A 27,510-nucleotide genomic window follows, 5' to 3' on the forward strand; every position below is an offset into this window, starting at 1 on the left:
CGAAATTCCTTAGCTCGCGCACAGAGAATAATGTTAACCCGGGTACGGCGGTTTCCAAAGTACAATGGTAAAACTTTGAAAATAAACATGTATTGGATATTCGTCGCGCTAGTGATAGAGAGAAGTTAGAAAAGAATTGGAAATGTCTGAAGTTGAAGCTCAAGTGGCACCAACATCTGTAGAATCCCAGAGCTTGGCTTCACCAGCCAAGAAGGAAAAGAAAGCAAAGGCTCCAAAACCAGCTAAGGTTGCAAAACCTAAAGGGGATAAAAAAGCCAAGGCACCAGCAAACCACCCAAAATACACCGAAATGATCACCAAATCCATTGCTGACCTCAAAGAACGCGGGGGATCTAGCCGTCAGGCCATTCTCAAATACATAATGGCCAATTTTCAGGTTGGCAATGATGCCAAAGTTGTGAATATGCATCTTAAGCAAGCTTTGAAGCGCTGCCTTGCAAATGGAATTGTTATAAATCCCAAAGGTACTGGCGTAACTGGTTCTTTCAAGCTTGCAAAGCCTATCAAGGCCGAAAACCCCAAGGCTGGAAAGCCTACCAAGCCCACAGCTAAGAAGACCTCAGTCAAGAAAACAGCCAAACCTACTGCAGTTAAAAAGTCAACTTCATCCAAAAAGGCTACCAAGCCAATGGCTGGTAGCAAGAAACCTGTAAAGACTTTCAAGAAACCCACTGTTGCCAAAAAAGCAGTAGCAGCAAAGAAGTCGACACCTAAGAAGGGGCCATCAGTCAAGAAAGCTCCCGCCAAGAAAGTGGCATCTAAAAAGTCAGTGGCTAAGAAACCAGCTAAAAAGTAATGTGTGCAATAGGTCTATCCTACAGTATCAAACAGCCCTTTTCAGGGCTATCAAAGCAAATGCTCGAAACTCTGTTCAGAAAGTTATAATGCTATTAATTTGACATTTTGACTGTCAACTTTTCCCTTTCAAGTATAATTCAGCTGTTGTTTGAGCCCAAAACACGTTGTATAATAGTTACTTTTGCATTTTAGTGCTATTGTTGTCTAAAAAACACCATCTTAGACAAGATTTTATGGCTGAAGTCTTTGATTAAAGTCAGTCGTTTGTGCGGCGCTCTTGAAGGAGCAAGTACATTGGTGTCATTGATGCACTTGAAAGAGAAAGACAGTTGAACTGTATAATGGAGCTGAGGCCGAAAACATTTGAAGGGACTTTGGACATAGACCAATCAAAGACTAACTTTAAAGTTAGTCTTTAAGACAGTTGCTTAGGCGGCGCTATTGAAGGAACAAGTAGACTTTTGCTATTGAAAGACCAAGGCAACTTGAACTGTAGAAAGGAGTTGGGCCCGAAAACATATGAAGAGGATTTGGACATGGACAAATCAAAGACTAACTTTAAAGTAAAGTCTTTGATTTAAGTCAGCTGTTTACGCGGCGCTATTGAAGGAATGAGCAAATTTTTGGTGTAGATGCTACTGAAAGACAAAAGTAGTTGAACTGTACAATGGAGTTGAGCCCAAAAATATATGAAGACGGTTTGGACATAAATACACTGTTCAGTGAGCTTTTATCAGAAATTACTGGTAAAGTGCCCCCAATGGAATATACTAAATTACACGCCAACTTTTTGGAGATCAGGAATGAGTGTGAGTCAACTGTTGTTTTGGCTTAGCTAATGAGCCAATAAATAAAGTCGAAAATTGGGATCAAAGAGTGACATTATAAGCCCCCAATATATTTGACCGATCAAGGAGATGCCCCAAGGGCTGAAGAACCCATTCCGGCAGAGGAGAATTAACCATTTAAAACTGTTTGTTTCTTGGTGGCTTTCAACTTGATTTAGTTGCTGGAATGGTCAACTAAAATATCTTGGGGGCTTATAATGTCACTTTGGTTACAATTTTTGACCTTATTTATTGGCTTAAATAAATGTGAGTCAACTGTTGTGGCTGTTCAATTTTCGCCTTCATTTATTTGCTTATCATCTAAGCCAAAACAGTTGACTCGCATTTATTTATTACCGATAGATGGAATCAGGGAAATGTCCAATTTAGTCTCTCTTTTTTCTCTTATATAAAATATAATCATCTTGGTGTTGTTAGAATAAGGAAACGAGTTTGTTAAAGAATATTATTTTACTTTGAATAAAAAGAAATCATAATAAAAACATAAAAAGAAAAAAAAGATGCCAACAGCACCCGGTGTTCCCAGGCGGTCACCCATCCAAGTACTGACCGGGCCCGACGTTGTGTGACTTCCAGGATCTGACGAGACTGGGTACTTTCAACGTGGTATGGCCGTTGGCTGAAAGATTTTGTAACAAAATGAATGTTGATCCACAAACTGAAAAGAAACAAAATGCCTAATTTTAGAGTCATAAAGCAAGGTTTTTAGTAGACAAATATTTAGAAAGAATCAAAATATGTTTATCCATTGTTTTTTTTGTTTTAAACTTTTTTCCTTCTGAAACAAAAACGACAAGTCTCCCACAAATGTTTCTACCTTTGATGACTACCCTATGGCTTCCTAGGCTAGTTTAGATTAGTCGAATTAGAGGCTCTTGGTTTATTTTTAAAAACAGTTCCTCAATTTTTGCGTATAATCTATTGGTTTCTTAGGTGAAAATGAGCTTCCTCTCAAGTCCTATGCTTTGTAACGAGATCAATGTAAAAGCAGACTTTATTGCTTGTAACAAAAGGGCAAGCTTGAAATATTTATTCATGTTTTGTTGGGGTATAATTTAACGATTTTCAAGGAAAATGTTTCCCCCGCCTCCAGTCAATTCTTACGCGTTGTTACTAGGTAGGCAAATGTGAAAGTTTTCCTTTTCACATTCAGTATCCTAAATTTCATAGCTTTGTCCTTTCCAGATGGTCACATGCTATAGAGCAATTCAATTAATTTGTAGCCCTTAAAAGGGCTGTTGGTTAATTTGGGGGTTGGGCCTGGAGCTAAAAATTAGATTCATTTAAGCCTTTGCCGGTTTTTCAGTCTTCTTTGGTAGAAGGACTGCTTGAATATTGGGCAAAACGCCTCCTTGGGCAATGGTGACCCCCGACAGAAGCTTGTTGAGTTCTTCATCGTTTCTAATGGCAAGCTGAAGGTGACGAGGAATGATACGAGTTTTTTTGTTATCTCGTGCAGCATTACCAGCAAGCTCAAGGACCTCGGCAGCCAAATACTCCATCACCGCTGCAAGGTAAACGGGTGCGCCTGCACCAACTCTCTCCGCATAGTTGCCCTTTCTCAGAAGACGGTGGATCCTTCCCACTGGGAATTGGAGACCTGCCCTGTTTGAACGGGACTTTGCCTTTCCCTTCACTTTTCCACCCTTTCCTCTTCCTGACATGGTTTCTAGGTTACGAAATTCCTTGAGATTCTTTAAACACGAACAAATTGAAAATGATGTCTGTTTTTGAATGCGCAAACATTTATACTCCAGCCAGCGAACTGAGTTCCTCTGAGAAAAGAATTGCGCGCGAACTGTAGTTGGTATATAAACGGGTCGAGTTTTGGAAACGCTATTCATTTGATTATTGGATTCTGTTAAAGAATCTATTAACAATGGCTCCAAAAACTTCAGGAAAAGCAGCAAAGAAAGCTGGTAAGGCGCAGAAAAACATTAGTAAAACTGATAAGAAAAGGAAACGAAAGAGGAAGGAAAGCTACGCCATTTACATTTACAAAGTTCTCAAGCAAGTGCATCCCGACACTGGTGTTTCTAGCAAGGCAATGAGCATAATGAATAGCTTTGTCAACGATATCTTTGAAAGGATTGCTGCGGAAGCCTCTCGTCTAGCTCACTACAACAAGAGGTCCACCATCACTAGCAGAGAGGTTCAAACTGCTGTGAGGCTGCTCCTACCCGGAGAACTTGCCAAGCATGCTGTTAGTGAAGGCACTAAAGCTGTAACAAAATACACAAGCTCCAAATAAGAGGTGTTTTCCCTGTCTATTAGCGCCCAATCAGCCGGGCCCTCCCAAACAGCCCTTTTAAGGGCTACCACCTTATTCTAAATGCTCTGCTATCAAATTGCTTTTACTGTTCCTGGCTTTGATTTGCAAAATTTCAGGTAAACAAGAACCCATACTAAACCCTAATACGAAAAAAAAAAAAAAGTCCCCTGTTTCAAAGGCAACGCTCAATTTGCTTGTTGTATACAAAGTAATATATTATCGACGTAATAGTCAAAGAGAATTAGAAAATGGGGCCTCCGTCTTTTTCATGACATTCCATCAAAAGCATTTTCATAGGCTTGTTGGGTCCCATTGGGAGCTATTCATTTTTTGGGTATTTTTGGATTTATTAGGCTGGCCTAAATTGGCATTTTGACGTGTTTCCTTTTCATTAGATGTTTCGGATCTAACAGGCCCTTGACTCATACCTTTTTTGTCACGGAACACTAGGCTGTTTAACGCTATTTTGCGTGTTTGTTTAAACCATCTAGTGGCCCTTAAAAGGGCCGTTGGTTAAGATGCAATTGCATAGAAATTAGGGTACTTAAGCTCTCTCGCCACGGATACGACGGGCAAGTTGAATATCTTTTGGCATGATGGTCACCCTCTTGGCGTGAATGGCACACAAGTTGGTATCTTCAAAAAGTCCAACTAGATACGCCTCGCTGGCTTCTTGTAGGGCCATCACAGCCGAACTCTGAAACCTCAAGTCAGTTTTGAAATCCTGGGCAATCTCTCGCACAAGTCTCTGGAAGGGCAATTTCCTTATTAAGAGTTCGGTACTCTTTTGATAACGACGAATCTCTCTCAGGGCTACGGTTCCGGGCCTGTATCTGTGTGGTTTTTTTTACCCCACCAGTAGCAGGAGCCGACTTACGTGCAGCCTTGGTCGCAAGCTGCTTCCTAGGTGCCTTTCCACCAGTTGATTTTCTCGCAGTTTGTTTTGTCCTAGCCATGTTGATAGATTGCCTCTCTTGAAAAGAATGAACAAAGGAAAAGGTATCTAGTGTCTATATTTATATGGAGCGCCAGCCGCGCGATAGAGTAACAATTTGTGGGGAAAACCTCTGGTAATGTAAATTAAACGGGCTTTAAAGAAAACTTGTTAGTTTGTCAAAAACTTTACAGCTGATTGCTACGGTATCGTATTAAATATGACAGGAAGAGGAAAAGGAGGAAAGGGGCTTGGAAAAGGAGGCGCAAAACGTCATCGCAAAGTTCTTCGTGACAATATCCAGGGTATCACAAAGCCAGCAATTAGAAGACTGGCTCGCCGTGGTGGTGTAAAACGTATATCTGGCCTAATTTACGAGGAAACCAGAGGTGTTCTTAAAGTTTTTCTAGAAAATGTTATTCGCGATGCTGTCACCTACACAGAACATGCCAAGAGAAAGACTGTAACTGCTATGGATGTAGTCTACGCTCTGAAGCGTCAAGGTCGTACATTGTATGGCTTTGGTGGTTAATGATTTCCAAATGCCTTTTGAACTGTCCCCCTACCCAACGGCCTTTTTAAAGGCCAACAAATCTTTAAACACTTTCTAGCCCCGGTTCTATGAGCCTTTTTTATATTGTGCATTTAAAATGTCGGTAAATACTTTTTTTTTTTTCTTTTCGTCTCAGGTGCAATATCTGATTCGTATTCTGCAAACAAATTACCATTGCTATTTTATTGTATTTAGCTTTTCCTTGCATATTTGAATAAAGTTGTTTATTCTCATCATGGGATTATTCAAGGAAATAGTTGTTGCTATTCAACTGCACAAGCCTATTTTATCATGTTGGAATGAAGATAGTAGGAACGGAGGAAAATGTGTTCCTACTCTTACTAAATTGCCGCTGGACCTTATAGTTTGGACACAAGTATATTATTGCATTAGTTATTTGCAGTTAATAAACAAGTATGAAAAGCTGGCAACAGTTTAGATAGCAAATGAATTTCCTTGTAAACTGACTCTGAGAATGAAGCCCAAAATCATGAGTTTCAAACCATAACAAAAGGCATCCGATGGACTTTAATTTACTACTACTACTAATAGCTCACTGCAGCACCAAGCCGCCTGAGGCCAACACAGCTACGCACGCTCCTTCTCCAACCTAATCTATTTAAAACCTCCCTCTTTACACCCTCCCAGGAAGTTCCCATTTCCTTTAAATCTTTATTTATGACATCACTCCCAACCCAGACAAGGACGACCTGCTTTCCGTGTAGCCCCAGACGGTTGGCCAAAAAGGACAATCTTCGGTAATCTGTCATCCTTCATCCGTAGAACGTGGCCTAGCCATCTCAACCTTTCTTTCATTATAGCCCCAGAAAGCGGGATTGAACCACACTTTTCGTACAACCTACTGTTTGAAATACGGTCAGTCAGCCGGTTACCCAGAACAATCCGTAGGCAATTTCTCTGGAAAACATCTAGTAAATTTTCATCTGCTTTTCGGAGTGCCCATGCTTCAGAGCCATATTTGACCACTGTCATCACTGTAGCTTTCAATATTCTAATCTTGGTTTGTAGACTTATCTTTCTATTCTTCCAAACTTTTTTTAACTGTGAAAAAACACCCTGGGCCCTAGCTATTCTACTTTTAACATCTTCACTGCTCCCACCATCTTTACTAATAATACTACCTAGGTAACTGAAGCTCCCAACCTGATCAATCTTTTCGTTACCTAATGTCACCTGTTCATCTTCACTTATTCCTATAGTCTTAGTGACTTAGTCTTCTTAACATTAATTTTCAAGCCTATTTTAGCACCCTGAACTCGTAAAACCTCTAAAAATTCATTCATTTTACTCACACTTTCATCTAATATGCTTAAATCATCAGCATAATCTAAGTCCAGGAGCGTTCTTCCTCCCCATTTGATTCCATGGTCTCCAATTGCCTTTCCTGTGCTCCTTAAGACGAAGTCCATCAAAATGATACATATAAAGGGGGATAGAACACAATCCTGCTCTTTAATTTAGAGGTCGAAAAACAACAGCAAACGGACTTTTAGCTGGTATTCACCGTTGAAATATATTGCATTTCAATGCTAAGCATTGAACATATTAGTTTGTTCCAACACTGCTTTTGGTCTTTTGAAATAAAAGACGCCATAAGCCTATAAAAATGATTTTATTTGTGGATTACATAGCAGTTATTTGTGATAATATTTTATTTGTGATCATATAACAACAGTTTGTTTTGCGTTTTTAACTTTTGCAAAATTTTTTTGCCATTTGTCAGTTAACTTTTTGAGTTTTTTTATGTTTTTGTTTTTTAATTTAATTTATGATTTCTATGTTCGTTTTTAAGCAAAACTCGAAAACATACTGCAGAAAGGGGGACATTTCTCCGGTTTAAAATAATTCCTTTTTGACTGGAAAGTATAATAAACTTTCAGATAGCCTATGATCGAAATAAATGAAAGCGGTTTGTTTCAACTTTGCCTCCCCCCCCCCACATCTCAAAAAAATTACAATGCCATTTTCATTTTTTTTAAATATAATGCTAAAATAAAGTAAAATTTGTTTTTATTAGAATACAAATTTGACACAAAAGCCTCAAAATTTCAGTACCTTTGGCTTTTTGAAATACATGACTATAAGTAATAAAAGCCTTTGTTTCGAAAAAAGATAAAAAAAAAAAAATGCATCCAAGTTCCTTTGACTCTTCTTTTGTTGAAAACTGTTGTTCTAAAGGGATTCTGTTTAAAAAGCATAAAAAAAAAAGAAATTCTGAGATGCTTGTTTTTTGAAGCCTCCTTGTCCACCTCATATCCTTCCTGTACTACTATCAAAGGAGATTTAGATATCAAAATCTACAAGGCAGGCAGACATTCTTTACTTGCTTATTCATATAAATCTAATTATTGTAAATGTGTCAAACATCACTAGAGATTTAGATATCAAAATCTAAAAGGCATACATTCTTTCCTTACTTATTCATATAAATCTAATGATTGTAATTGTGTCAATTTTTTTTTCACAATTAGGCTAATTTGTGCTTTCTATTGTTGGATATTAAGCAAAATTGAAAATACACTGTAGAAAGGGACATTTCTCAGGTTGCAAATAATTTTGTTTTAAGTGTTATGTATATTGAACTTTTCTATAGGCTGTGATTAAAACAAATAAAAACGGTTCACTTCCGCTCCCAACCCTCCGCATCTCGGAAACCTTACAATGTTATTCTTGTTTTTTTTAAATATAAATTTAGAATAAAATTAAATTTATTTTCATTAAAATACGAGTTTGACACTTTAAGCCTCAAATTTAGGTGTCGTTTCTAATTGCTTTATCTTCTGTGTTTTTAGCTGGAGTTTCGGAATTAATTTGAATACGATTTTGCAAACACACATGCATCTATGTTACATTCTCTGAAAGCTCTTGTACTGGATTTCACTAATAAAAAATAAAAAGTGGACATCGAGGATATAAATTCCTAGCAAAAAGGTGTTTATTGAGATTGAACACTAGTTTTGACGGATTTCCACTGTTCTCTGCCCATTTGCTGGCAAATTGGCACAAATGAAGCGCTAAAAAAAATGTCTACTGGTAAAAAAATGACCTGTCTATCCTTTAGTATAGGTTTCATACCCCAAAAGCTTACCTCCTAGTCGAAAATTTGAATAAAGCCATTACAAACAAACACAAGCACGGCCGAAATTCCTTAGCTCGCGCACAGAGAATAATGTTAACCCGGGTACGGCGGTTTCCAAAGTACAATGGTAAAACTTTGAAAATAAACATGTATTGGATATTCAGTCGCGCTAGTGATAGAGAGAAGTTAGAAAAGAATTGGAAATGTCTGAAGTTGAAGCTCAAGTGGCACCAACATCTGTAGAATCCCAGAGCTTGGCTTCACCAGCCAAGAAGGAAAAGAAAGCAAAGGCTCCAAAACCAGCTAAGGTTGCAAAACCTAAAGGGGATAAAAAAGCCAAGGCACCAGCAAACCACCCAAAATACACCGAAATGATCACCAAATCCATTGCTGACCTCAAAGAACGCGGGGGATCTAGCCGTCAGGCCATTCTCAAATACATAATGGCCAATTTTCAGGTTGGCAATGATGCCAAAGTTGTGAATATGCATCTTAAGCAAGCTTTGAAGCGCTGCCTTGCAAATGGAATTGTTATAAATCCCAAAGGTACTGGCGTAACTGGTTCTTTCAAGCTTGCAAAGCCTATCAAGGCCGAAAACCCCAAGGCTGGAAAGCCTACCAAGCCCACAGCTAAGAAGACCTCAGTCAAGAAAACAGCCAAACCTACTGCAGTTAAAAAGTCAACTTCATCCAAAAAGGCTACCAAGCCAATGGCTGGTAGCAAGAAACCTGTAAAGACTTTCAAGAAACCCACTGTTGCCAAAAAAGCAGTAGCAGCAAAGAAGTCGACACCTAAGAAGGGGCCATCAGTCAAGAAAGCTCCCGCCAAGAAAGTGGCATCTAAAAAGTCAGTGGCTAAGAAACCAGCTAAAAAGTAATGTGTGCAATAGGTCTATCCTACAGTATCAAACAGCCCTTTTCAGGGCTATCAAAGCAAATGCTCGAAACTCTGTTCAGAAAGTTATAATGCTATTAATTTGACATTTTGACTGTCAACTTTTCCCTTTCAAGTATAATTTAGCTGTTGTTTGAGCCCAAAACACGTTGTATAATAGTTACTTTTGCATTTTAGTGCTATTGCTGTCTAAAAAACACCATCTTAGACTAGATTTTATGGCTGAAGTCTTTGATTAAAGTCAGTCGTTTGTGCGGCGCTCTTGAAGGAGCAAGTACATTGGTGTCATTGATGCACTTGAAAGAGAAAGACAGTTGAACTGTATAATGGAGCTGAGGCCGAAAACATTTGAAGGGACTTTGGACATAGACCAATCAAAGACTAACTTTAAAGTTAGTCTTTAAGACAGTTGCTTAGGCGGCGCTATTGAAGGAACAAGTAGACTTTTGCTATTGAAAGACCAAGGCAACTTGAACTGTAGAAAGGAGTTGGGCCCGAAAACATATGAAGAGGATTTGGACATGGACAAATCAAAGACTAACTTTAAAGTAAAGTCTTTGATTTAAGTCAGCTGTTTACGCGGCGCTATTGAAGGAATGAGCAAATTTTTGGTGTAGATGCTACTGAAAGACAAAAGTAGTTGAACTGTACAATGGAGTTGAGCCCAAAAATATATGAAGACGGTTTGGACATAAATACACTGTTCAGTGAGCTTTTATCAGAAATTACTGGTAAAGTGCCCCCAATGGAATATACTAAATTACACGCCAACTTTTTGGAGATCAGGAATGAGTGTGAGTCAACTGTTGTTTTGGCTTAGCTAATGAGCCAATAAATAAAGTCGAAAATTGGGATCAAAGAGTGACATTATAAGCCCCCAATATATTTGACCGATCAAGGAGATGCCCCAAGGGCTGAAGAACCCATTCCGGCAGAGGAGAATTAACCATTTAAAACTGTTTGTTTCTTGGTGGCTTTCAACTTGATTTAGTTGCTGGAATGGTCAACTAAAATATCTTGGGGGCTTATAATGTCACTTTGGTTACAATTTTTGACCTTATTTATTGGCTTAAATAAATGTGAGTCAACTGTTGTGGCTGTTCAATTTTCGCCTTCATTTATTTGCTTATCATCTAAGCCAAAACAGTTGACTCGCATTTATTTATTACCGATAGATGGAATCAGGGAAATGTCCAATTTAGTCTCTCTTTTTTCTCTTATATAAAATATAATCATCTTGGTGTTGTTAGAATAAGGAAACGAGTTTGTTAAAGAATATTATTTTACTTTGAATAAAAAGAAATCATAATAAAAACATAAAAAGAAAAAAAAGATGCCAACAGCACCCGGTGTTCCCAGGCGGTCACCCATCCAAGTACTGACCGGGCCCGACGTTGTGTGACTTCCAGGATCTGACGAGACTGGGTACTTTCAACGTGGTATGGCCGTTGGCTGAAAGATTTTGTAACAAAATGAATGTTGATCCACAAACTGAAAAGAAACAACATGCCTAATTTTAGAGTCATAAAGCAAGGTTTTTAGTAGACAAATATTTAGAAAGAATCAAAATATGTTTATCCATTGTTTTTTTTTTTTTTAAACTTTTTTCCTTCTGAAACAAAAACGACAAGTCTCCCACAAATGTTTCTACCTTTGATGACTACCCTATGGCTTCCTAGGCTAGTTTAGATTAGTCGAATTAGAGGCTCTTGGTTTATTTTTAAAAACAGTTCCTCAATTTTTGCGTATAATCTATTGGTTTCTTAGGTGAAAATGAGCTTCCTCTCAAGTCCTATGCTTTGTAACGAGATCAATGTAAAAGCAGACTTTATTGCTTGTAACAAAAGGGCAAGCTTGAAATATTTATTCATGTTTTGTTGGGGTATAATTTAACGATTTTCAAGGAAAATGTTTCCCCCGCCTCCAGTCAATTCTTACGCGTTGTTACTAGGTAGGCAAATGTGAAAGTTTTCCTTTTCACATTCAGTATCCTAAATTTCATAGCTTTGTCCTTTCCAGATGGTCACATGCTATAGAGCAATTCAATTAATTTGTAGCCCTTAAAAGGGCTGTTGGTTAATTTGGGGGTTGGGCCTGGAGCTAAAAATTAGATTCATTTAAGCCTTTGCCGGTTTTTCAGTCTTCTTTGGTAGAAGGACTGCTTGAATATTGGGCAAAACGCCTCCTTGGGCAATGGTGACCCCCGACAGAAGCTTGTTGAGTTCTTCATCGTTTCTAATGGCAAGCTGAAGGTGACGAGGAATGATACGAGTTTTTTTGTTATCTCGTGCAGCATTACCAGCAAGCTCAAGGACCTCGGCAGCCAAATACTCCATCACCGCTGCAAGGTAAACGGGTGCGCCTGCACCAACTCTCTCCGCATAGTTGCCCTTTCTCAGAAGACGGTGGATCCTTCCCACTGGGAATTGGAGACCTGCCCTGTTTGAACGGGACTTTGCCTTTCCCTTCACTTTTCCACCCTTTCCTCTTCCTGACATGGTTTCTAGGTTACGAAATTCCTTGAGATTCTTTAAACACGAACAAATTGAAAATGATGTCTGTTTTTGAATGCGCAAACAATTTATACTCCAGCCAGCGAACTGAGTTCCTCTGAGAAAAGAATTGCGCGCGAACTGTAGTTGGTATATAAACGGGTCGAGTTTTGGAAACGCTATTCATTTGATTATTGGATTCTGTTAAAGAATCTATTAACAATGGCTCCAAAAACTTCAGGAAAAGCAGCAAAGAAAGCTGGTAAGGCGCAGAAAAACATTAGTAAAACTGATAAGAAAAGGAAACGAAAGAGGAAGGAAAGCTACGCCATTTACATTTACAAAGTTCTCAAGCAAGTGCATCCCGACACTGGTGTTTCTAGCAAGGCAATGAGCATAATGAATAGCTTTGTCAACGATATCTTTGAAAGGATTGCTGCGGAAGCCTCTCGTCTAGCTCACTACAACAAGAGGTCCACCATCACTAGCAGAGAGGTTCAAACTGCTGTGAGGCTGCTCCTACCCGGAGAACTTGCCAAGCATGCTGTTAGTGAAGGCACTAAAGCTGTAACAAAATACACAAGCTCCAAATAAGAGGTGTTTTCCCTGTCTATTAGCGCCCAATCAGCCGGGCCCTCCCAAACAGCCCTTTTAAGGGCTACCACCTTATTCTAAATGCTCTGCTCTCAAATTGCTTTTACTGTTCCTGGCTTTGATTTGCAAAATTTCAGGTAAACAAGAACCCATACTAAACCCTAATACGAAAAAAAAAAAAGTCCCCTGTTTCAAAGGCAACGCTCAATTTGCTTGTTGTATACAAAGTAATATATTATCGACGTAATAGTCAAAGAGAATTAGAAAATGGGGCCTCCGTCTTTTTCATGACATTCCATCAAAAGCATTTTCATAGGCTTGTTGGGTCCCATTGGGAGCTATTCATTTTTTGGGTATTTTTGGATTTATTAGGCTGGCCTAAATTGGCATTTTGACGTGTTTCCTTTTCATTAGATGTTTCGGATCAACAGGCCCTTGACTCATACCTTTTTTGTCACGGAACACTAGGCTGTTTAACGCTATTTTGCGTGTTTGTTTAAACCATCTAGTGGCCCTTAAAAGGGCCGTTGGTTAAGATGCAATTGCATAGAAATTAGGGTACTTAAGCTCTCTCGCCACGGATACGACGGGCAAGTTGAATATCTTTTGGCATGATGGTCACCCTCTTGGCGTGAATGGCACACAAGTTGGTATCTTCAAAAAGTCCAACTAGATACGCCTCGCTGGCTTCTTGTAGGGCCATCACAGCCGAACTCTGGAACCTCAAGTCAGTTTTGAAATCCTGGGCAATCTCTCGCACAAGTCTCTGGAAGGGCAATTTCCTTATTAAGAGTTCGGTACTCTTTTGATAACGACGAATCTCTCTCAGGGCTACGGTTCCGGGCCTGTATCTGTGTGGTTTTTTTACCCCACCAGTAGCAGGAGCCGACTTACGTGCAGCCTTGGTCGCAAGCTGCTTCCTAGGTGCCTTTCCACCAGTTGATTTTCTCGCAGTTTGTTTTGTCCTAGCCATGTTGATAGATTGCCTCTCTTGAAAAGAATGAACAAAGGAAAAGGTATCTAGTGTCTATATTTATATGGAGCGCCAGCCGCGCGATAGAGTAACAATTTGTGGGGAAAGCCTCTGGTAATATAAATTAAACGGGCTTTAAAGAAAACTTGTTAGTTTGTCAAAAACTTTACAGCTGATTGCTACGGTATCGTATTAAATATGACAGGAAGAGGAAAAGGAGGAAAGGGGCTTGGAAAAGGAGGCGCAAAACGTCATCGCAAAGTTCTTCGTGACAATATCCAGGGTATCACAAAGCCAGCAATTAGAAGACTGGCTCGCCGTGGTGGTGTAAAACGTATATCTGGCCTAATTTACGAGGAAACCAGAGGTGTTCTTAAAGTTTTTCTAGAAAATGTTATTCGCGATGCTGTCACCTACACAGAACATGCCAAGAGAAAGACTGTAACTGCTATGGATGTAGTCTACGCTCTGAAGCGTCAAGGTCGTACATTGTATGGCTTTGGTGGTTAATGATTTCCAAATGCCTTTTGAACTGTCCCCCTACCCAACGGCCTTTTTAAAGGCCAACAAATCTTTAAACACTTTCTAGCCCCGGTTCTATGAGCCTTTTTTATATTGTGCATTTAAAATGTCGGTAAATACTTTTTTTTTTCTTTTCGTCTCAGGTGCAATATCTGATTCGTATTCTGCAAACAAATTACCATTGCTATTTTATTGTATTTAGCTTTTCCTTGCATATTTGAATAAAGTTGTTTATTCTCATCATGGGATTATTCAAGGAAATAGTTGTTGCTATTCAACTGCACAAGCCTATTTTATCATGTTGGAATGAAGATAGTAGGAACGGAGGAAAATGTGTTCCTACTCTTACTAAATTGCCGCTGGACCTTATAGTTTGGACACAAGTATATTATTGCATTAGTTATTTGCAGTTAATAAACAAGTATGAAAAGCTGGCAACAGTTTAGATAGCAAATGAATTTCCTTGTAAACTGACTCTGAGAATGAAGCCCAAAATCATGAGTTTCAAACCATAACAAAAGGCATCCGATGGACTTTAATTTACTACTACTACTAATAGCTCACTGCAGCACCAAGCCGCCTGAGGCCAACACAGCTACGCACGCTCCTTCTCCAACCTAATCTATTTAAAACCTCCCTCTTTACACCCTCCCAGGAAGTTCCCATTTCCTTTAAATCTTTATTTATGACATCACTCCCAACCCAGACAAGGACGACCTGCTTTCCGTGTAGCCCCAGACGGTTGGCCAAAAAGGACAATCTTCGGTAATCTGTCATCCTTCATCCGTAGAACGTGGCCTAGCCATCTCAACCTTTCTTTCATTATAGCCCCAGAAAGCGGGATTGAACCACACTTTTCGTACAACCTACTGTTTGAAATACGGTCAGTCAGCCGGTTACCCAGAACAATCCGTAGGCAATTTCTCTGGAAAACATCTAGTAAATTTTCATCTGCTTTTCGGAGTGCCCATGCTTCAGAGCCATATTTGACCACTGTCATCACTGTAGCTTTCAATATTCTAATCTTGGTTTGTAGACTTATCTTTCTATTCTTCCAAACTTTTTTTAACTGTGAAAAAACACCCTGGGCCCTAGCTATTCTACTTTTAACATCTTCACTGCTCCCACCATCTTTACTAATAATACTACCTAGGTAACTGAAGCTCCCAACCTGATCAATCTTTTCGTTACCTAATGTCACCTGTTCATCTTCACTTATTCCTATAGTCTTAGTGACTTAGTCTTCTTAACATTAATTTTCAAGCCTATTTTAGCACCCTGAACTCGTAAAACCTCTAAAAATTCATTCATTTTACTCACACTTTCATCTAATATGCTTAAATCATCAGCATAATCTAAGTCCAGGAGCGTTCTTCCTCCCCATTTGATTCCATGGTCTCCAATTGCCTTTCCTGTGCTCCTTAAGACGAAGTCCATCAAAATGATACATATAAAGGGGGATAGAACACAATCCTGCTCTTTAAGGCCGTGATTAAGTGAACTGATGGAACTCGAAAATCCCATGTTAAATTGAAAATTTATATATAAAAAGTACTCAAGTATTCATTGGCGGAAGATGCCGCTTTTAATATCAGGCCATAGCTTCTTGAAAATGCTACAAAATGTTTGAAAGGATTTTGCTCTATTTCCTCTAATTGCTTAGAAATCTTAGAAAATGTCTAGGTCTTTTTCACAAGTGTACTCGATAAAGGATATTGCTTTTAGAACAAAATCGGTACTATCATGAGCAGAAGACAATAACCTGTAAGATGATTGGAACCATTTTTCGATTTATTTTCCTGTTTTCTAACAGTCCCCTAGAATATTTTCAGCTACCTGAAATTTTTACAAGTCGGTTGCCAGAAAGAATCTTTTCAGATCGCCGATAATACCCCCAAGAGACCAAAATGACAAGCTGGTATAATCAGCTGCTTGTTAATAGAGTGTGAAATTTTCATAAATTATTTCAATGCAATGAAGAAACCTAGTAATGAGAAATAGTCAGGAGCCTTCAGTAAAGTTGTGCACACAAAGCCGAAATCATGAGGAAAATTAAATCAAAGCGAGGTATACATCTTAAAAGTGTTACCACACATAGACAGCGTCTTTGTAAAAAGTATTTGGAGCTTGGTAGATGTAAATATTCATAATACCTAATAATGCGGTACGGTGAAGAACTAGACAAGTCAAGAGATTTAGGTCAAGCGACAAACCTTGAGGCGTAGCAGAACCCCGGGTTGGGCCTGGAGCTAAAAATTAGATTCATTTAAGCCTTTGCCGGTTTTTCAGTCTTCTTTGGTAGAAGGACTGCTTAAATATTGGGCAAAACGCCTCCTTGGGCAATGGTGACCCCCGACAGTGCAGACAATGTCAGGCGAAAAACCCGAACTGACTGTTGGCGTATGTCGAATATGGATCTGTAAAAAAGTCTTGTACTTGGAACATGCTCTTCGGCTACCATACTGAATATATTCCTAAAAGGCAGTGAAAGCAAGCAGGAGAGGAATTTGAAAGTAAAAACCAAGCTCAGTTCTTCGTCATTTCTAATGGCAAGTTGAACAAGACAAGGAATGATACAATTTTATATGTTGTCTTTTTCAGCATTACCAGTAAGCTCAAGGATCTCAGCAGTCAAACAATCTATCACTGCTTGTAAGGTAACAGTTAAGATGAGTTAAATGCGCTTTAAATAATTTCGTCTTAGTTCATTTTTAAACACCATAGATAACTTCATAAATTCTTTAGATTACTTGTAAACTTTTTTGACCGGTTATAAATGCTGTAGATTATTCATAAGCGCGTTTGGCCACTTGTAAAATCAATACATCACTTATTTGATCACTTGAAAACGGTTGATAGCTTATAATAGCTCTTGAATACTTATAAAAGCCAGGAATTATTATACATGCTTTAAAATCTTTATAATCGCTTTAGTTCGCTTATAAGCGCTTTAAAACACCTATAATACTGAGGCGCATTCAAAGCTCGAGATTACTTATGAACACTTTTTATGATTACTTACAAAGGCTAAAAATGATTGCTTTTGGTTGCTTGTTAACACTCATGAACACTTATAAATGCTTTAGACCGATTATAAGCACCATTGATCAGTTTTAAACGTATTAGATCACTTATCAACACTTTAGATAACTTATAAACGCTTAAAGGTAACTTATAAGTGCTTTTGATGACTTGCAAAAACTTTAGACCCCTTATAAAGGCTTTTGATCCCTTAAAAAGGTTTTGTATAGCTTATAAACGCTCTAGTTTTCTTATAAAGGCTTTGAACACCTATACGTAGCCTACAGAATCTCTGAACCCTCTATATCACTTACAAACTCTTTAAAACACACATAAATACTAAGGAACGTCTAAAGCATGATATCACTTATAAACACTTTGGGTTACGCAACTGATCACAATTGATCTCTTATAAATACTTAAGTCTCTTATAAATACTTCATATAATAAACAAACAAAAGTTTTTTTAAATGAAAGTAAGGAGTGACTTTAAAACTTAAAACGAACAGAAATTACCACGGATATGAAAGGGGCTTTTCCTCCTCAACGCCCCGCTCTTTACGCTAAAGTTTGACTCTTTCTCTTAACTTTACTTTTTAAAACAGTAAAAAACTTTAGCGTAAAGAGTGGCCGTTGAGGAGGAAAAGCCCCTTTCATATACGGAGTAACTTCTTTTCGTTTTAAGTTTTAATGTCGCTCCTTACTTTCCTTTAAAAAAGCTTGTTTTTTTTGTTTAATTTCTGGACGTTTTTGAATTAATGCATGTTTTGATCTTGGCTCTCCAAACATAAATAATTAAAACGAAATTTGCATATTACTTTTTTTTGGCTAAATGGCTTTTTCATAGTTTTAATCGGAAGATTTTGAGAAAAAAGGAGCGAGGAAGGAGGCCTAGTTGTCCTCCAATTTTTTGATTACTTAAAAAGGCAACTATAACTTTTGATTTTTTACGAACGTTTTCATAAGTAAAAAATATACGTAACTTACGAATTAGCTTACGTAGCGAACTTCTGTATTCGTATGTTTTTATTGCGTATATGAGGGGGCTCACCCCTCGTCGATACCTCACTCTTTACACTAAAGCTTAAATTTTGTCCCAATTCCTTAAGAATGACCCCTGAATCACAAAGGCCGTAGAATAAGTAGTTGTAATTACTAAAAATACTTCAGCGTAAAGAGCGAGGTATTACGAGGAGGTAAACCCCTCATATGCGTTATAATGTCTGTTCGTTTTCAGTTTTAATGCTGCTTCTCACTTTCAGTAGAAAAAAAACTTTTCATATTTATTTTTTCGTTTTTTTTTTAAATAATGCTAGAAAATCCTGCGCCCCCTCCATTGAAAGTCTCTTTCCCCATGAGAAGCTCCTCCATGGAAAGATCCTCCCATTTAACCCCTCCCCTCAACTTCCCCCCCTGAAAACCCCAAAAAATCCCCCTGAAAACGTCTGTACGCTTCCCAGTAACCATTACTATATGTAAACACAGGTCAAAGTTTGTAACTTGCAGCCCCTCCCAAGGGGACTGCAGGCGAGTAAGTCGTCCCCAAAGACATAGTTATTAGGTTTTTCCACTATGATGAATAAAATGGCTATCTCAGAATTTTGATCTGGTGACTTTGGGGAAAAATGAGCGTGGGAGGGGGCCTAGGTGCCGTCCAATTTTTTTGGTCACTTAGAAAGGGCACTAGAACTTTTAAATTTCGTTAGAATGAGTCCTTTTGCAACATTCTAGGACCACTGAGTCGATACGATCACCCCTGGGAAAAAAAAAAAACAAATAAACAAGCATCCGTAATTTGTCTTCTGGCAAAAAATGCGAAATTCCACATTTTTGTATATAGGGGCTTGAAACTTCTACAATAGGGTTCTCTGATACGTTGAATCTGATGGTGTGATTTTCGTTAAGATTATATGACTTTTAGGGGGTGTTTCCCCCTATTTTCTAAAATGAGGCAAAATTTCTCAGGCTCGTAACTTTTGATGGGTAAGACTATTCTTGATGAAACTTATATATTTAAAATCAGCATTAAAATACAGTTCTATTAGTATCAAAATTCCATTTTTTAGAGTTTCGGTTACTATTGAGCCGGGTCACTCCTTACTACAGTTCGTTACCACGAACTGCTTGACTTGTAAGCACTTTAGATCACTTTTAAACGCTACAGAACACTTTTTAATGCTTTTGATTAGTTATAAATTTTTAAATCACGAACTTTAAATCTTACTTGTACCATCTATTACATAGATCTTACTTTAGATCCTTACTAAACTATGTAAATCACTTACTAATGCTTTTGGTAGCGTAAAACGCATTAGCTTGCGTTTAAACTCTTCAAACTATTTAAACACTTTAAATCACTTATAATCGCTTTAGATCATTTATAAATGATTTAGGTCATTTATAAACGCCGAAAAATACTTTAAACACTTAGCTCTCTTGTAAAAGCTTTTGAAGAATTATAAATGCTTTAGAACGATTAAAAGCACTTTTGATCATTTTTTTAACGTTTTTGATCACTAATGGACACATTATATCATTCAAAATCACTCGTAAATGCTTTTGATCGCTTAAGAAGGCTTTGGATTATTTAAAAACATTCTAGTCAATTAAAAACGCTTTATAATTGCTTCTAAACACTTTAGATCGTATACAAGCATTTTAAATTTCGTATAAACTGCTTCACATCTCACTTTTTTCACATACGTAGGTTATTCTAAAGCATTTGTAAATGATATAAAGCGTTAGATCTCTTATATACACTTCATATCACCTATAAACACTTTGGATCGCTTATAAGCAATTTAGAGCACACGTTAATGCTTTAGAATAGTTGTAAATTTTTTGATCACTTACAAACGCTTTTAATTTTTTATATACGCTTTAGATCACTTATTAATTCTTTCAATCGCTCATAACCGCTTTAGATTGCGTGTAAACTCTTCAGATTATTTTAAACACCTCAGATCACTTATAACTAATTTAGATCGCTTATAAATGATTTCGATCACTTATAAATGCTTTAGATCACCTATAAACACTTTCGAAAACTTATAAACGCTTTAAAATCCTTATATATGCTTAGATCTGAAAGTACTTGTTTCTGCCCTGGGATTGATGGATGAAAGACTATCTATCAACAAGTGAAAATAACATCATTAAAAAAAGACTTATGCCAGCTTTGCCTCTGACTCAGGCTATCTATCTTGTTTTTTTTTCCCATTAACCACTGCTACTTCATGGCAATTGGATCTCAATTCGAAGTTTAAGAGCTATTTTTAAGCCTTTATATGTGATCTAAAGAGTTTATTAGTAACCTAAAGTGTTTTTAGGAAATCTAAAGCATCTATAACCGTCCTAAATGTTTTAAAACTATTTTAAACCGCTTTTAAGTGATCTTAAGCGTTTACACGTACTTTAAGAAAGGAAATTTTAACATTCGGTTCCCGAGGGTTTGATCCATTTCATGACATTTAAAACTGATCTAAACCGTTTATAAGGGATCTAAAGCGTTTATAAATGATCTAAAGCAAAAAAGTTTTCTAAAGCGTTTACGTACGAAAACAAAGAAAGGGAATAAAAAATGAAAAGAGAAAAAACAAATAGGTGAAAAACGAGGATTTTATCAGCCAGTAGCTAAATATGAAAAACAAGCAAAGTGTTTTTAAGTCTTTATATGTGATCTAAATAATTTAGTAGTAACCTGAAGTGTTTTTAGGAAATCTAAAGCATCTACAACCGTTCTAAATGGTTTAAAACTATTTTAAACCGCTTTTAAGTGATCTTAAGCGTTTACACGTGCTTTAAGAAAGGGTTTTTTAACATTCGGTTCCCGAGGGTTTGATCCATTTCATGACATTTAAAACTTATCTAAACCGTTTATAAGGGATCTAAAGCGTTTATAAATGATCTAAAGCAAAAAAGTTTTCTAAAGCGTTTACGTATGAAAACAAAGAAAGGGAATAAAAAATGAAAAGAGAAAAAACAAATAGGTGAAAAAACGAGGATTTTATCAGCCAGTAGCTAAATGTGAAAAACAAACAAATATTTCGACAAGGACCTCCGCCAAGTCGTCCTCAGTGCTCAAAAAAAAAAAAACAAAGAAAAAAAAACAACAGCAAAATCTAACCTTTATAAGTGAACTACACGAGAGGAAGACAGATTCAGTATCGGTCTTCCTCTCGTGTAGTTCACTTATAAAGGTTAGATTTTGTTTTTTCTCTTTTCATTTTTTATTCCCTTTCTTTGTTTTCATATGTCATGCATAGCCAGTATGGTCTCAGAACGTATTTACCTAAAGCGTTTATGAGTGATCTGAAGAATTTATTTATGATCTAAAGCCCTTATTAAAGATCTAAAACGTTTATAAATTATAAATCATTCATAATTCTAGAGCACTTTTAAGTGATCTAAAGCAGTTACTAATGCCTTCAAAAGGAAAAATTAACATTGTATTCGCCGAAGATTGATCCTTTTCATGACATTTAAAACTGATCTAATGCGTTTACAAGTGGTCTAAAGTGTTTATAAATGATCTAAAGCAAAGAAGTGATTTAAAGTGTTTTAAAGTGACTTAAAGTGTTTGAAACAGATATAACGAGTTTAAAAGTGTTTATAAGTCCTCAAAAGGATTTATAAGTGATGTATAGCATTTATAAGCATGTAAAATGTTTATAGATGGTCTAAAGCATTTACAAGCGATACAAGCACTTATAAATGATTTAAAGTATTCTAAGTGGTTCAAAAGTACATGAGTGATTAGAAGCATGAAATCCAATATTATTATTTATGATAAAGAGTTTACTTGTGATTTCAACCGTTTATAAGTGATCTAAAGCGTTTATTAGTGATCTAAAGTGTTTATAAGAAATTTTAAGAATGTATAAGAGAATTTAAAGTGTAAGCGTTTATAATTGTTTTAAACCTTTTAAAAGTGTTCTTAAGCGTTCAAAAATGATATAAACTTTTATGCGTTATCTGAATAATCAAAAGCATTTTATAAGCCTTGATAAGTGATCTAAAGTGTTCATTAGAGATCTAAAACGTTTACAGTTGATCAAAAGTGCTTCTAATCGTTTTAAGGCATTTATAAATCTTCAAAAGCGCTTACAAGTAATCGGAAAAAATTTAAGTGGATTTGGCGTTTATAAGTAGTCTAAAGCGTTTAGGACTGATCTTGGGATTGTTTTAAAGAGTTTGTAAGTTTTTTGTATGAGTTTGTAACCAAAGAAGTGATGTAAAGTGTTTAAAAGAGACTTAAAGTGTTTGAAACAGATCTAACGAGTTTAAAAGTGATATAAAGTGTTTTTAAGGGATGTAAAGTGTTCGTAAATCCTCAAAAGGATTTATAAATGATGTAGAGCATTTAAATCTTGTTTTAAAGAGCTTGTAAGTTATCTAGAGCATTTATAAAGATTGTATAGGTGTAAGTGTAAGTCTTTATAAGGGTTTTAGATCATTTTGAGGATATCCAAAACGTTCTTAAGTGATCAAAAATTTTTACATGAGATCTATAAAATCTATAAGTTGTCTATAGCATTTATAGTACTATGAAAAAACATATCAGTATGAAAAACATATCGAGAGGTGGATCCAAAAAATCGGAAATTTACAGGCGTTTAGAAAGAAAATCACATTGATCTGTAAATGGAATTTTGAACAGTGATCTGTGGTTGGAAACTGGAAAAGACATATTTGTTTTCTTTAAAACCTTAAGAAATGAGATAATGTATGAATCAAAACTGCTAAAGCAAAAGCCACGAAAAAAACTTTCTGAGGTAAGGAGGAACAAAAGGGACAATTAAATCTATGGTTGGAATAAGTTCCTTTTTTTTACTTTGGAACAACTTTGTCCAATGGTCAATTTTACTTCGTTTTTCAAAATTTATACATAATTAAATTTGAATATAGTTTAAAGAGAGTTCCTAATATCACAAAAAGCATTTGATATCCTTCCACAAAATAGTTTATAGTATTTCTGTGTTGAATGTATACCTGTATATAACCTGTATGAGTCTAAACAATTACAGCAAAAGCCGTGAAAAAAACTTTCTTAGGTAAGGATGAAAAAAATGGACAATTAAATCTATGGCTGGAAAAAGGTCTACTGAAACAACTTTGTGGGTTGTTAGCAAAGATATCACTTGCAGCAAAGACGTGGAAAGTGGAATAGCTAGCCTCAAGGTTCTTTTTCCAGTGTTTAAAAAGTTCGGATGAATATTTTAAAAATATGATGATAAAATGATGATTAATTACTGGTTTAAAATTGATATAAAGAAGACTAGGCTGCCTAGACTAAGAGAATATAAAGATGAAAACTATGTATTAGGTAACAAAAATCAAACATTTGGATAGCTTGAGTTCCCTGGGTGGTATTGCTGGCAAAGATGTTGCATCCGGTGAAGACAAGGAAAGTCGAATAGCTAGCCTCACGGTGCTTTATCCACTGTTTAAAAAAAAGTTCGGATGAAAATATAAAAAATCTGACGATAAAAGGATGATTAACTACGGCGCAAAATTAATTACAGTGCCCCCTCCCTAATTTTTAGTTGTAGCACGTGTGGTGGAAACCCTGAAAGATCTATGGAATTTAAAAATTCAGATGGATAATTAACCGCTTCATTTGGTTCCAAAACTGTGTCGACTGACTTGTAAAGGACTGCCTGGTCTTGAATCTTGATCAAAACAATATTGTTGATTTCGTGGACGTCTATATTTTTGGGTGCGAGAATCGCTCTTTCACTTAGCCATTTATTATTTTTATAATTTTTTAGAATATTCGGAAATACTTTTTCAATCAATTCATTTTTGGACGTCACTAAATTACAGAAATCAGCAGGTAGTTGTATACGTCCTGAAATTGAGTCTACTGGGAGCTTTCCGTTTCCCATTACCAGCAATTGATCTGAAAATGTTTGACCAGAGTCATCGTTTTGCAATCGGACACGCATATTTGTAGTTAATTTTAATGTTTTTACGTGTGCCCATAAATTAGAATTTTTCAGGCAAGCATTCATTTCGTCTGCAGGAGTTGATCTAGGTATTATAGGTAATGTATGCCTGAAATCTCCCGCAAGCAATATTAAGGTGCTGCCAAAGGGTTTCGACTTCCCTCGCAAATCTTTCAAGCATTGATCCAGAGCCTCGAGCGATTTTTTGTGTGCCATTGTGCACTCATCCCAAATAATAAGTTTGCATTGCTGCAATACTTTACCCATCCCAGATGATTTGGAAATATTGCACGTGGGAGTTTCTGTAGAATGCAAGTTCAGAGGCAATTTCAAAGCGGAATGAGCAGTTCTTCCACCAGGCAGCAATGTTGCGGCTATTCCGGACGACGCAATTGCCAACGCTATATCATTTTTTGATCGAATTGATGCCAGGATCAGTTTTATCACAAACGTTTTACCAGTACCTCCTGGCGCATCCAAAAAGAAAATTTCTCCAACGTTGTTATTGACACAATGCATTATCGTATCATAAATGTCTTTTTGTTCCGACGTTAACTTGGAAATGTTATTTTGTACATACGACAATAGATCACTCGTACTGTAACTTTGTTCACGATCCAATTCTACACATGTCGAAACAGCAGCGATAGGTTAGGTGAAGGCATTCCCAAATCCTGAAGAGGTTTGTTTGCCATACTTACGCACAAATCTTCTATAACAACTAAAGTGTAGTTATAAATTTCTGATGTAAAATCAAAAGTCATATCTGACGTCTCTAACTGTTTTCGATGAAGTATATCTTCGGACATTTTTGACTTATATTTTTCCCATAACTCTGTAGGAGCTGACGGAGAGCAAGTTGTTAAAATGATGCCAAACAATGCACGAATTTGACTTGGGGTTGACGTTTCACACGCATCATTGATGCAGTTATCCCAGTGTTGGTCATTCTCCAATGAATTCAGAGCTTGGCATGCACTACGGTAAGGGTAATGTATAGTACCATTTACAGTCCTCAAATACTCAAAGGATGTCGGACCGGGTACATTCACCAAAAGCAGGCGTAGAAAGAAGCATTCATGTTGATTGGGGTGAACGGTGTAGAGTCTTCCTATCGTGGTATCTTTGAAGATGGTAGGTTGGCCGTCGACTGACTTACCCTGTTTTCGACGTTCAAATACTTTATTTTTAGTATTCCACGTGTAATACGAAGGCACTTCAGTATACAGCAGTTTTTTTGCAAAAGAATCATTTTTGCAAAGCGAAAAAAAAGCTGTTAATGTTGTATCCGGTGGATTCAGGACTCTTTGTTGCACGTTGGTTTCCGTGAAATAAACACGTTGACCATTCTGTAAATGTACCGCTAAGTGAACAACAGCTGGACTACGTTCATGTATCGGAAATGAAAGAATTCACCAAACAGCTTCATTACTGCTTATGTATCTTCCAGCCTGATATTCTACGATTTCATCGAAATCTTTGATTTCGGACTGCAAGCCAAAAACTGCCATGTCACTGCCTTTGTTGACGTATTTACATATGTATTTGATTGCCTTTACGGAGTTACAGTATTCAACGTTTATGTGTGCATTAAATGTTTTTGATAATAATGGGGAATATGGAACAACCCACTGGTTATCTACTTCGATGGTGGTACAGTTACGCTTCTTTATTATTGCTGTTTTACCACCATCTTCAGTAGATCTTCTTCTATATTGTGGGTAACCATCATTGCCAGTAATTGTTTTGGGTACTAAAAGTCGAGGATATTGCTTTGTGCACCTTCCTTTGGCCATGCATGGTGAATTTTCATTCAATGCAGCGCAAGGTCCATGCATCATATTTTTTACAATAATATCATGTAACCCCTTATCAACATTTTTATCAGGTATTTCAGCGGAAATCACATCATTAATTTCGTTCGAAGTAATTTTTTTATGTAGCCAGATTAGTATATGTGCGTGTGGCAAACCTCGTTTTTGCCATTCCACTGAGTACATCCAGCATCGCACTGACCCAAACACTTCATGTTTTACAAGGTAGTTTATCAGTGATTTCAACTTTTGCCGGAAGAAACGTGCCGTAATGTCATGCCTATGAACCGCCGATTGTCCTTGAAGTAAAAGCTGCAGTATCTCGTCCCAAGATTGATTACATGTAAATGTAATAAATAAATCTGGACGACCATAGAGACGAACATACGCAATAGCATCTTTAGCATATTCATGCATATGACGGGGACTGCCAGCATATGACGAAGGTAAAATTGTTAATCTTCCAACGTTTGTGGAATTACCGTCATTTATAACTGCATCTCGCAAATGAATGTATTGTTCAGAGCGGAGCTTGGTCTGATTCAGGCGGATATATAGCAAACGTTCTGATTCAATTTTAGCATACATATCCACGACAAATTGGTGAAACAATTCACGGCATTTTAAAATATAATTTTCTTCATCCTGCCGAATCATTAGTCTATAGGAATAATAATGCATTGCACTGCATTTCTTATTCATTTCTTTGTTAGTGGCTGGATTCATCAATTTAATATTAAAGTGATAGCCGTCGGCTCCATCCCAAAAAATGATAGGATATTGTAGGGCATCGTAGCATCGATGAGTTTCAGCAATTCTTAACAACTGAGCGTTTCGCTTATGAAGAATAATATCTCGAGGTAAAAACTGATCACCGACCATAACGATTGCCACTTCGTCGATAGTCGGAGCATTGTATCTACGCACATGTTGGCCAGGAGGCGTTTTGTCAGCGGAAATAACAATTTTATGCGTATCAGTAGGCATCAAATCGATGGCTGTTTTGAACAGACGCACTAAATTATTATTTTCGTGGAAAAGATGTTGCAATTGGGAAACGATTGTCCTTTCAACGTTGGGAGAAATTTCGCAACGGGCATTCAATTCAGAATTTCTATCACTGATGAAGTACAATTGTAAAAATTTATGATTCTCGCCTGAGAATGGTAGAAGGGACCCTGCTTTATGATAAATTTGCCCTTTTACTTTGAAAGTAGACATAAATTGATCTGGATTTTCGATTTGGGCTCCAAACGACGTCATTTGGAAACATGAGTTGTATTGTCTGATTTTTGACAAAAAACGCTTAGATTCTGACGTAGTTCCAGTAAGGAAAGTCTTCAATGGCTCTGGTGGTGCAGCCAATAGAGGAAGTTTAACTTTTCCTGAGGCGCAACACATTCCCATTGTTTCACCATTGAATTTCAAGGCCTTGCAATAGGGACAAATTTTAGACATTGTCCCGATTTGAACACATCTACTCAAGCTATAATCATCGACTGGGTTGTACCTGAATGCCAGGCGATAACTTTCAGGTTGCTCTGATTCCTCGGCACGCTTTCTTTTCTTACTTTCTCTATCAGCAGCAAGCCTGATTTCTTGCTGTTCTTGTGATTCCTCGGCACGCTTTCTTTTCTTACTTTCTCTAACAGCAGCAAGCCTGATTTCTTGCTGTTCTTGTAATTCCTCGGCACGCCTTCTTTTTTCACATTCTCTTTTAGCAGCA

General features: G+C 37.1%; 10 protein-coding genes and 2 non-coding genes across 12 annotated transcripts; 6 read left to right on the forward strand and 6 right to left on the reverse strand.

Annotated features, from left to right (window-relative positions):
* Window positions 1-123: 123 nt before the first annotated feature.
* LOC136037636 (histone H1-delta-like) lies at window positions 124-863 on the forward strand. The gene has a single exon (XM_065720344.1). The coding sequence runs from the start codon at window positions 143-145 to the stop codon at window positions 815-817; it is 675 nt and encodes a 224-aa protein (XP_065576416.1). The 5' UTR covers window positions 124-142; the 3' UTR covers window positions 818-863.
* A 1,305-nt stretch (window positions 864-2,168) lies between these two features.
* Window positions 2,169-2,287, reverse strand: LOC136038313 (5S ribosomal RNA). Its single transcript, XR_010620189.1, has one exon. It is a non-coding gene; the product is annotated as a 5S ribosomal RNA (ribosomal RNA).
* A 663-nt stretch (window positions 2,288-2,950) lies between these two features.
* Window positions 2,951-3,331, reverse strand: LOC136037562 (histone H2A). The gene has a single exon (XM_065720285.1). It carries the CDS (start codon window positions 3,329-3,331, stop codon window positions 2,951-2,953), a length of 381 nt encoding a protein of 126 aa, XP_065576357.1.
* Window positions 3,332-3,463: 132 nt separating this feature from the next.
* LOC136038205 (histone H2B) lies at window positions 3,464-3,981 on the forward strand. Its single transcript, XM_065721286.1, has one exon. It carries the CDS (start codon window positions 3,547-3,549, stop codon window positions 3,916-3,918), a length of 372 nt encoding a protein of 123 aa, XP_065577358.1. The 5' UTR covers window positions 3,464-3,546; the 3' UTR covers window positions 3,919-3,981.
* A 454-nt stretch (window positions 3,982-4,435) lies between these two features.
* LOC136038204 (histone H3-like) lies at window positions 4,436-4,922 on the reverse strand. Its single transcript, XM_065721285.1, is given in 2 exon segments — window positions 4,436-4,786; window positions 4,788-4,922. Coding segments are annotated over 2 exon segments (411 nt in total). The 5' UTR covers window positions 4,896-4,922; the 3' UTR covers window positions 4,436-4,483.
* Window positions 4,923-5,049: 127 nt separating this feature from the next.
* LOC136038208 (histone H4) lies at window positions 5,050-5,466 on the forward strand. Its single transcript, XM_065721288.1, has one exon. The coding sequence runs from the start codon at window positions 5,094-5,096 to the stop codon at window positions 5,403-5,405; it is 312 nt and encodes a 103-aa protein (XP_065577360.1). The 5' UTR covers window positions 5,050-5,093; the 3' UTR covers window positions 5,406-5,466.
* A 3,229-nt stretch (window positions 5,467-8,695) lies between these two features.
* On the forward strand, window positions 8,696-9,450 carry LOC136038202 (histone H1-delta-like). Its single transcript, XM_065721283.1, has one exon. The coding sequence runs from the start codon at window positions 8,730-8,732 to the stop codon at window positions 9,402-9,404; it is 675 nt and encodes a 224-aa protein (XP_065577355.1). The 5' UTR covers window positions 8,696-8,729; the 3' UTR covers window positions 9,405-9,450.
* A 1,305-nt stretch (window positions 9,451-10,755) lies between these two features.
* On the reverse strand, window positions 10,756-10,874 carry LOC136038325 (5S ribosomal RNA). Its single transcript, XR_010620193.1, has one exon. It is a non-coding gene; the product is annotated as a 5S ribosomal RNA (ribosomal RNA).
* A 664-nt stretch (window positions 10,875-11,538) lies between these two features.
* Window positions 11,539-11,919, reverse strand: LOC136037563 (histone H2A). Its single transcript, XM_065720286.1, has one exon. The coding sequence runs from the start codon at window positions 11,917-11,919 to the stop codon at window positions 11,539-11,541; it is 381 nt and encodes a 126-aa protein (XP_065576358.1).
* Window positions 11,920-11,972: 53 nt separating this feature from the next.
* On the forward strand, window positions 11,973-12,570 carry LOC136038207 (histone H2B). Its single transcript, XM_065721287.1, has one exon. It carries the CDS (start codon window positions 12,136-12,138, stop codon window positions 12,505-12,507), a length of 372 nt encoding a protein of 123 aa, XP_065577359.1. The 5' UTR covers window positions 11,973-12,135; the 3' UTR covers window positions 12,508-12,570.
* A 451-nt stretch (window positions 12,571-13,021) lies between these two features.
* LOC136038203 (histone H3) lies at window positions 13,022-13,519 on the reverse strand. Its single transcript, XM_065721284.1, has one exon. The coding sequence runs from the start codon at window positions 13,478-13,480 to the stop codon at window positions 13,070-13,072; it is 411 nt and encodes a 136-aa protein (XP_065577356.1). The 5' UTR covers window positions 13,481-13,519; the 3' UTR covers window positions 13,022-13,069.
* Window positions 13,520-13,623: 104 nt separating this feature from the next.
* LOC136038209 (histone H4) lies at window positions 13,624-14,051 on the forward strand. Its single transcript, XM_065721289.1, has one exon. It carries the CDS (start codon window positions 13,679-13,681, stop codon window positions 13,988-13,990), a length of 312 nt encoding a protein of 103 aa, XP_065577361.1. The 5' UTR covers window positions 13,624-13,678; the 3' UTR covers window positions 13,991-14,051.
* Window positions 14,052-27,510: the final 13,459 nt, after the last annotated feature.

Source organism: Artemia franciscana, chromosome 17, assembly GCF_032884065.1.
Source record: "Artemia franciscana chromosome 17, ASM3288406v1, whole genome shotgun sequence".
Taxonomy (NCBI): Eukaryota; Metazoa; Arthropoda; class Branchiopoda; order Anostraca; family Artemiidae; genus Artemia; species Artemia franciscana.